We start from the raw sequence: 10,578 nt of genomic DNA, 5'->3' as shown, positions 1-10,578 counted from the left end.
TCTTCTTCTTCTTCTTCTTCTTCTTCTTCGTTGCTTCATATCCTGTTCCTTCTTCTCTTCCTTTGCTGGACCCTCCTGGAACGAATGGATGAAGCTAGTCCTCTGCTCTTCTTGAGCCCTCTTCTTCTTCTTCTTCGTCTTCTTCTTCTTCTTCTTCTTCTTCTTCTTCTTCTTCTTCTTCTTCTTCTTCTCATGCTGCTGTTCCTTTTGCTCCTTCTGCTACTTTCACATTGCTGCATATCCTGTTATTCCTTCTTCTCCTCCTCTGCTGGACCCTCTCTGGAATGAATGGATATCGCTAGTCCTCTGCTCTTCTTGAGCCCCCCTTCTTCTTCTTCTTCTTCTTCTTCTTCTTCTTCTGGTGCTGCTGCTGGTTTGCTGCTACTTTTACGTTGCTGCATATCCTGTTCCTTCTTCTTCTCCTCCTCTGCTGGACCCTCCCTGGAACGAATGGATGTCGCTAGTCCTCTGCTCTTCTTGAGCCCCCTTCTTCTTCTTCTTCTTCTTCTTCTTCTTCTTCTTCTTCTTCTTCTTCTTCTTCTTCTTCTAGTGCTGCTGCTGGTGTTACTGCTACTTTTACGTTGCTGCAAATCTTTGTTCTTTCTTCTCCTCCTATTGCTGCTGCTGTTCCTGCTCCTTCTTCTGGTGTTACTGCTGCTACTTTTACGTTGCTGCAAATCTTCTTCCTTCTTTTCCTCCTATTGCTACTGCTGCTGCTGTTCCTTCTCCTTCTGCTGGTGTTACTGCTACTTTTACGTTGCAGCAAATCTTGTTCTTTCTTCTCCTCCTATTGCTGCTGCTGGTGTTCCTGCTCTTTCTGCTGATGTCATTGCTGCTTTTACGTTGCTGCAACTCTGTTCCTTCTTCTCCTCCTATTGCTGGTGATGCTGCTGTTCCTGCTCCTTCTGCTGGTGTTATTGCTGCTTTTACTGCTTTTCCTGAACCCCTTGTTCTTCTTCTTCTTCTTCTTCTTCGTTTCTTCTTCTTCTGCTGTTTCTGCTGCTGGCGTTCTTGCTACTGCTGTTCCTGCTACTTTTCCGTTTGCTGCCCCCTTCTCCTCCTATTGTCTTCCTCACGCTCTCGGTAGTCCTCTGCTTTTCCTGAACCTCTTCTTCTTCTACTCCTTCCTCTCCTCCAACTGCTGCTGCTGTTTCCTGCTCCTGCTGTTACTGCTACTTTTACGGCGATGCAGCTTCAGTTTCTTCTTCGAAGGTACGTACGTGCCAGCGCTTTTCCCGAACCTCTTCTTCTTCTTCTTCTTCTTCTTCTTCTTCTTCTTCTTCTTCTTCTTCTTCTTACTGCTACTACTGTTATTTCTGCTCTTGCTGTTCCTGCTCCTGCTGCTGTTCCTACTGCTTTTACGTTGCTACACCTCTTCCTCTTTCTTGGAAGATGCGTAGGTCCTAGTGCTTTTCCTGATCCTCCTCCTCCTCCTCCCCCCCTCCTCCTCCTCCTCCTCCTCCTCCTCCTCCTCCTGATGCGTCACCTGCTGTTTCTGCTACTTTTACGTTGCTGCATCTCCCGTTTCTTCTTCTCCTCTGCTGGACCCTCCCTGGAACGAACAGATATAGCACCATTGCATGGCTGTAGGGACGTACTTGCAAGACTCTCTCTCTCTCTCTCTTGCTATTTTTTTTCCTGCTGTCCTCTTTTTTATGTTGTGTCTTGTATCTCTTTCTGCTTCTTGGTGTTTTGCTTTGATTTGTTTTTGATTTCATATCTTCCCTCTGTCTCTTCTCTTCTCTCTGTCTCTCCTGTCTCATTCTTTTCCTCGAGGTCGTGATCTTACTTTCTGTCCACAGCACTTTATCTCTCTCTCTCTCTCTCTCTCTCTCTCTCTCTCTCTCTCTCTCTCTCTCTCTCTTATTTTCATCCAACCTTTATAAAGCTCTGTCTGTCTGTCTCTCTCTCTCTCTCTCTCTCTCTCTCTCTCTCTCTCTCTCTCTCTCTCTCTCTCTTATTTTCTGTTCATCCAACCTTTATAAAGCTCTCTGTCTGTCTGTCTGTCTGTCTGTCTGTCTCTCTCTCTCTCTCTCTCTCTCTCTCTCTCTCTCTCTCTCTCTCTCACGCAAACAAGATATAGATCTGATGTTATAGCACCTTTATATTTATAGCCCTTTCCCTTTCTCTCAAGTTCTTCTTGTCTTAACCATTCCGATCGCGTTGTATCTAAAGGTGTTCGACAATAACCACCTTTATCTGTATTCCCCGCCCCCTTACGACGCTTTTATCGTGGCTTCGAGTGTTCTGCGAGCATTTATTTTTCGTCTTTACTGTTATTGCTTTCTGCGGAAGCTGTTATTTGCACCCCCGCATTGCGTTGTGAATAATAGATCAATAACGTAATATTTAAGATTAATTTTTTCCCTTTTTCTTGGCTTATCTGTCAGTCGGGTATATTGTCACGCGCGCCATAAACTTCAATTTCGCCTTCATTGAACGGTAGTTTTGCATGTCATTATCAATGTATCAACGTGTTTTAAGGTCGTGTAATTAATATCGTTACTGTTGGTGGGTTTACTATCGCGTGTCACGCTTTTAGATCGCGTTTTACGTATTTTCTTTTTTTTTATTTATTTATTTATTTTTTTTTTTTGCTAGATCCTCCGTCCTGTTTTGATCATGATATACTAAGGTCTTTTTTTTTAAGAGGGGAGATTCCAGTGTTTGAGGTCAGTTTTTTTTCTCAGACGAGATTTCCATATGTGGATTTATGTGGAGTTATATGTGGATTAATGTGGATTTTATGTGGATTTATTAAGATGGATATTTTCTAATATGTTGCTCTTGTAAAAAAAAAAATTGTGACGGGAGATTAGAATGTTTGAGCGTCAGTTTTTGATTTGGTTCGGAGACGGGATTAATATATGTGGATTTATGTTTGGATTCTGATTCTAAGATGGATTTTATGGATTTATGTTGTTTTTGTGCTGTTGTAAAAAAAATCATGAAGGGTGATTAAAAATGTTTGAGAGTCAGTTTTTGGTTTGGTTCTGAGATGGGATTTATATATGAGGATTTATGTGGATTCTATGTGGACTTTCTGTTGCTGATGCACAAAAAATCATGAGTTAATCAGAAATATTAACAGATATTAAATATTCATGTTTTTATTATTGTTTCCAGGCGGTCTTAAACTAGCCATATAATCCTTAGGAATGATAACCGTGCGATCTTTTCCCCAACCCGTGAAAATAACGCCGACCACATTCCATTTAAACCCAGGAGTCATATTTAATCTGAATCCAAGACCCGTATTTCAATGTAACACTAGCATTAGCACAATCGAAAAAGCGACAGCCATTCTACAAAAAAAGAATGAAAGGTGGCAGTGATATTACCCGTCATGCGAGACAGAATAACTTTGCAGTATATTTAAGAAACCTCCCGAGCTATTTTCACTATTCTCTCATGCGTCAGACCAATGAAGAGGAGTTTCATGAGAGAAAGAAAGAAGAAGAAGTTCGACTTAAAGGCACGCTATCCGCTCATCAGAGCCATGTTTCATATTCTAATGTTAGCCGTGACCACCGCCAAAGGGGATATTATTTCTCCGATTTAATGCTATAGTCAGTCGCATTACGGATACGAGCATACTATGTCAGTGTTCAAACGGCGATCTGCATACTTGGGAATACCTGTGTTAAGGAAATGTGGTATGTTTTTTATTTCATTTTTTTATGAATCTTTTCCATATTTTTTTTATCTGATTTACATGAACCTCTGAATCTATTAGGATGGTTCATGCTTGGGAATACCTGTAGTAAGGAAAGGTGGTATGTTTTTTTTTTTTTCATTTTTTTATGATTCTTTTGTATATTTTTTTTTATCTGATTTACATGAACCTCTGTATTTATTAGCTTGGTTCATGCTTGGGAATACATGTACTAAGGAAAGGTGGTATGTTTGTTTATTTAGTTGTTTTTTGTACTTCTTTTATATATATCTGTATTTTTTTGTCTAATTTGCATGAACCTCTATACCTATTAGCTCGGGTCGTGCTTGGGAATACCTGTGTTAAGGAAATGTGGTATGTTTTTTTTTTATTTCATTGTTTTTTATGTTTCTTTTGTATATTTTTTTTATGTTATTTACTTGGACATCTGTTCTATCAGCTCGATTCGTGCTTGGCAATTCCTGCATTAAGGAAAGGTGGTATGTTTTTTTATTATTTCGTTGTTTTTATTTACTTCTTTTGTATATATATTTTTTTGTTCTAATTTACAAGAACCTCTGTATCTATAAGCTCGGTTCATGCTTGGGAATACCTGCATCAAGGAAATGTGGTATTTTTTTTATTTCATTTTTTTCATGTTTCTTTTGTATATTTTTTTAATCTGATTTACATGAACCCCTGTTCTATCAGCTGGGTTCATGCTTCGAATACCTGTATTATGGAAAGGTGGTATGTTTTTTTTTTTTTTTTTTTTCATTTCATTGTTTTTGTACTCCTATATATATATATATATATATATATATATATATATATATATATATATATATATATATATATATATATATATATATATATATATATTTTTTTGTCTAATTTACATGAACCTATTTATCTGTTAGCTCAGTTCATGCTTGGAATACCTGTATTAGGGAAAGGTGGTATGTTTTTTTTTATTTCTTTGTTTTTTACACTTTTTTGCGTAGTTTTTTTCTGATTTACCTGAACCTCTGTATCTGTTAGCTCGGTTCATGCTTGGGAATACTTGTATTAAGGAAAGGTGGTATGATTTTGTATGTCTTTTTTTATACTATTTTTGTATATTTTTTCTGATTTACACGAATCTGTTTGTCTGTTAGCTCAGTTATATTAGCACAGAAGGTTTGGAATGAAAGAGACAGTGTTTGATGTTACTAGTCTTACTGAAATATTTGTGAATCCTGATTTTCCTAATACGAAAGACTTCTACGAAACTCCTAAACACAGTCATTCATCTTCTTTTAATACTATTTTTAATATTTTTGTTTCTTGAACCTAATTTAACTCACAGCCACTTTCACCAGATTTTTATTTTTTTTATTAAAATTTTCAGAAAGTTTTACTTGAATTATTTTATTCGAATTTTCAGAAAGCTTTATTAGAATTTTTTCACTAGAATTTTCAGAAAGTTTTATTAGAATTATTTTCTTTTATTTTCACACAGTTTTACCAGAATTATTTTTTTACAGTGTTCAGAAAATTTTATTAGATTTTTTTATTAGAATTTTCAGAAAGTGTTACTATATTTATTTATTTTAGAATTTTCAGAGTCATATTAGAATTTTTTATTAGAATTTTCTGAAAGTTTTACAAGATTCTTAAAAATAATCTTCAGAACGTTTTATTAGAATTTTTACAGTTTTCAGAACGTTGAATTTTGGCACAAGGTTGAAGCTCCGTTCCATGACCTCTAAAGAAGGTCCCGCCTTTGAAAAGAGGGAGTCTTTTAAAATAAGTGACAACCGATGCCAAGAAATGCTCAATAGAAAGGCGAAAAAGATGAGGAAAACAGTTTGCGCTATCTAAAATATATATATAATATATATAATATATATATATATATATATATATATATATATATATATATATATATATATATATATATATATATATATATATATATATATATATATATAAATATATATATATATATATATATATACATATATATATATATATACACACACATATATATATATATATATATATATATATATATATATGTGTGTGTGTGTGTGTGTGTGTATAATAAGTTTTTTCACTATTATGGAGTTGGCGTCAGAAAGTTACCTTTCCTAACTTCATATACCGGGATGCGGCTGTTCACCTACGCCCTGCAGTTGCTTAACCTTGCTCATTGACCGTTCAACTGTGTAGCAAGCGTGTTGCCTTCACACACAGAAACAGTCTTATATACACACTTGTGCACTTGTGTGTGAGTGCGAAGTTGTAAACCTCCACAGAATCTGGTGTATTTGAAACTTTAAACCTAAACTGAAGAAATATGCTTTAGTGGGGGATTAAGATTTTGCCATTTTCAGCACATCCAATAATAATGCACTCAAGCTTTTCCTTTCCAGCCCTCCAAACTCCTGAACCGCTCTTTTTCTCATTTTTGCCACTTATTATTTAATAACAATGGTGCGAAGGTGTAAGCCTTCACAGAATTTGATGCCTTCGAATGTTTAAAATCAGAATGAAACAATATTTTTTAGCTAGGAATTTAACAATATACTTTAGCTAGGGATTATGATCTCTGCATTCTGAGTACATCTGATAACATTGCACAAAAACCTTTCAAGTCCCGTGTACCGCTCCGTCTCTCATTTCTGTCACTATCATCCAATAACAACGGTGCAAAGAGTACCACCCCCGCCAGAGCAGCTGGGCCGGTTTCTTGTGTACCGTTGCCCCGAAGTAATCTTCTTTCCATTATTCCCGGATGAATGACTCTTATCTCCTCTCAACAGATATCGCCGACGACGCCAGAGGGATAAGCTCGGCAGGGGATGGCCCCCGGGACCTCTGGCCCCTTGGCCTCCGGATGATCACTCCGCAGCCACCAGGCACATCATGGCGGACGACTACATCTACCACTCGTACTCCACCGTCAGGAAAGTCCCGGTCACGAAGGTCTAAGGTCCTGAATAAGGTCGGCGAAGAAGATCAGACTACCCGACGGGGGAGTCGTCAGTGGGAGTCCATCAGCCCGGAGAAGGAATGTGGCTTTGATTATGTTGTAAGTGAGGGCTTTGGAACCGTATCTGAGTATTGTGGCTGGTTCAATTGTGGAGGGTTCTGGTCTTTGGCGGAAAACTGTGGAAATGTCACGTTCTGGAAGGCTGGAATAATGTCTCAGTTCCGGGAGGAATTGACTAATATAGTCTTATTACTCGGAGGGAGTCACCTTTTGCCTAAGCGCATAGACAATGAGGAATCTGACATGTGGTTTGAATTAAGAGCTTTCTGAATTGATTTGATTATCAACACTATAACAAAAGAAAACTAACTTTTTCGCTTCAGTTAAGTTAGACGAAAGTCTTGAAAATAATATTAACACCCTAACATCCATCTAGAACGGTCGTTAAATTATTAATTTATCCAACGTCATACATTTGGAAAAAGGCGAATTTATGTATTAATAATGCAACAACATGTCATAAAATATCTCGGGAACAGAGAGATTCATATTTGTGAAAAATTTCTAAAACATCTAATCTTAAAACATCTCGGGAACAGATAGATTCCTATTTGTGGAACATTTCTAAAACATCTCGGGAATAGGTAGATTCATATTTCTGGACAATTTCTAAAACATATAATCATAAAACATTTCGGGAAAATTTCTAAAACATCTAATCATAAAACATCTCGGGAAAAGATAGATTCATATTTGTGGAAAATTTCTAAAACATCGAATCATAAAACATGTGGAACATTTCTAAAACATCTCGGGAATAGATAGATTCATATTTGTGGGCAATTTCTAAAACATCTAATCATAAAACATCTCGGGAACTAATAGATCCATATTTGTGGAAAATTCCTAAAACATCTAATCATAAAACATCTCGGGAACAGATAGATTCATATTTGTGGAAGATTCCTGGAAACATTTCATAAAACATCTGATAGACAATTTCTAAAACATCTAATCATCTCGGGGAACAGATAGATTCATATTTGTGGAAGATTCCTGAAACATCTAATCATAAAACATCACGGGAACAGATAGATTCCTATTTGTAGACAATTTCTAAAACATCTAATCATAAAATATCTCAGGAACAGATAGATTCATATTTGTGGAACATTTCTAAAACATCTCGGGTGTAAATAGATTCATATTTGTGGAACATTTCTAAAACATCTCGGGAACAGATAGATTCCTATTTGTAGACAATTTCTAAAACATCTGATCATAAAACATCTTGGGAACAGATAGATTCATAGTTGTAGAAAATTCCTAAAACATCTAATCATAAAACATCTCGGGAACAGATAGATTCATATTTCTCGAAGATTCCTAAAACATCTAATCATAAAACATCTCGGGAACAGATAGATTCATATTTGTGGGAAATTCCTAAAACTTCTAATCGTAAAACATCTCGGGAACAGATACATTCCTATTTGCAGATAATTTCTAAAACATCTCGGGAACAGATAGATTCATATTTGTGGAAAATTCCCAAAACATCTCATTATAAAACATCTCGGGAACAGATAGATTCATATTTGTGGAAGGTTCCTAAAACATCTAATCATAAAACATCTCGGGAATAGATAGATTCATATTTGTCGAAGATTCCTAAAAATCCAATCATAAAACATCTCGGGAACAGATAGATTCCTATTTGCAGATAATTTCTAAAACATCTAATCATAAAACATCTCGGAACAGATAGATTCATATTTGTGGAATCTAAAACATCTCGGGAATCGATAGATTCATATTTGTGGACAATTTCTAAAACATCTAATCATAAAACATCTCGGGAACAGATAGATTCATATTTGTGGAACATTTCTAAAACATCTCGGAACAGACAGATTCATATTTTGTGGACAATTTATAAAACATCTACTCATAAAACATCTCGGGGAACACATAGATTCATATTTTTGGACAATTTCTAAAACATCTAATCATAAAACATCTCGAGAACAGATAGATTCATATTTGTGGAAAATTTCTAAAACATTTAATCATAAAACATCTCGGGAACAGGTAGATTCATATTTGTGGAACATTTCTAAAACATCTAATCATAAAACATCTCGGGAACAGATAGATTCATATTTGTGCAACATTTTTAAAACATCTCGGGAACAGATAGATTCATATTTGTGGAACATTTTTAAAACATCTAATCATAAAACATCTCCGGAACAGATGGATTCATATTTGTGGACAATTTCTAAAACATCTAATCATAAAACATCTCGGGAACAGATAGATTCATATTTGTGGACAATTTCTAAAACATCTAATCATAAAACATCTTGGGAACAGATAGATTGATATTTGTGGAACGTTTTTAAAACATCTGATCATAAAACATCTCGGGAATAGATAGATTCATATTTGTGGAACATTTCTAAAACATGTCGGGAACAGATAGATTTATATTTGTGAAAAATTACTAAAACATCTAATCATAAAACATCTCTGGAACAGATAGATTCATACTTGTGGAACATTTCTAAAACGTCTCCGGAATAGATTAATATTTGTGGAAAATTCCTAAAACATCTAATCACAAAACACCTCGGGAATAGATAGATTCATATTTGTGGACAATTTCCTTAACATCTAATCACAAAACATCTCGGGAACAGAGAGATTCATATTCGTGGACAATTTCTAAAACATCTAATCATAAAGCATCTCCGGAACAGATGGCTTCATATTTGTGGACATCTCTTAATAAAAGCATCTAAGCAGACGCTTTCCCGGGAAGGCCTCTCTCTCTACTGCCTAACAACTGCCACAAAAGAGGCTATTTATTTAATAAAGGCCGGAATCCACTCGCTTCATTTGGTGGAGAAAATTCTTATAGTTTCCCCCCGCCTCCCTTCCTTTATTCCGGGAGGAAAAGTCACTGGGCAAACAACGAGCCTTTTGTTTGACTTTGCCGGGACATTTACTTTGCGAGTGTCGTTAAATATGAAAGGGAATTTTTTTTTTTTTCATCCGAAAGGAAATCTTGGCGGCGGCTGATTGAATCTCGAATTGCTTAATGTTACCGAATTATTTATTTCTGTTGTTTAAGGATTTCGGAAGATTTTTACAAAGGCATTTTATCACATGATTGGTTTAATTAGTTTGAACCGTAGAAATAAAACAAAAACTGTGAAAAACCAGGTTGTAGGGAATTAAAGGACGCGAAGAAAAGAAATAAAGAAATATTAGTATATAATATATTATATATATATATATATATATAAATATATATATATATATATATATATATATATATAAATATATATATATATATATATATATATATATATATATATATATATATATATATATATATATATATTATATATATATATATATATATATATATATATATATATATATATATATATATATATATATATATATATATATATATATATATATATTATATATATATATATATATATATATATATATATATATATATATATATGTGTATATATATATATATATATATATATATATATATATATATGTATATATATATATATATATATATATATATATATATATATATATATATATATATATATATATATATATATATATACACTTGCATACATACATACATATATACATATACACAATATGTCGTCAGTGCTTTTGCTGTAAGCCGCTGACGACCCTCTGCTTTTAACAGATGGAAAAGAATCAATTCAGAGCTCACAAGAAAAAAAAAAAATAATAATTCCTCCACGGATCGCACCGAAGGTGTGAGAGAACGAAGAGACTGGGCGCGATATCTTATCTGCCCTTACATGCCTGGCCCCGGGGATTCCGTCATATGGCCGATAAGGCAAAGGCATATTCGGTAGAATGAAAATGTTGGAGATCTGTA

General features: G+C 34.7%; 1 protein-coding gene across 1 annotated transcript in view; it reads left to right on the top strand.

The window, feature by feature from the left end:
• The window catches only part of LOC136828853 (insulin-like growth factor-binding protein complex acid labile subunit), a 214,007-nt gene extending 204,111 nt beyond the window's left edge, over positions 1-9,896 (top strand). The window contains exon 4 of the mRNA XM_067087134.1: positions 6,463-9,896. Coding sequence (XP_066943235.1) covers positions 6,463-6,631 — 169 coding nt within the window. The 3' untranslated portion in view covers positions 6,632-9,896. The remainder of the gene's footprint in view (positions 1-6,462) is intronic.
• The last annotated feature ends 682 nt before the right edge of the window (positions 9,897-10,578 follow it).

This window comes from Macrobrachium rosenbergii, chromosome 43, assembly GCF_040412425.1.
Source record: "Macrobrachium rosenbergii isolate ZJJX-2024 chromosome 43, ASM4041242v1, whole genome shotgun sequence".
NCBI lineage: Eukaryota > Metazoa > Arthropoda > Malacostraca > Decapoda > Palaemonidae > Macrobrachium > Macrobrachium rosenbergii.
This window is presented reverse-complemented; position numbering and strand designations above follow the sequence as displayed.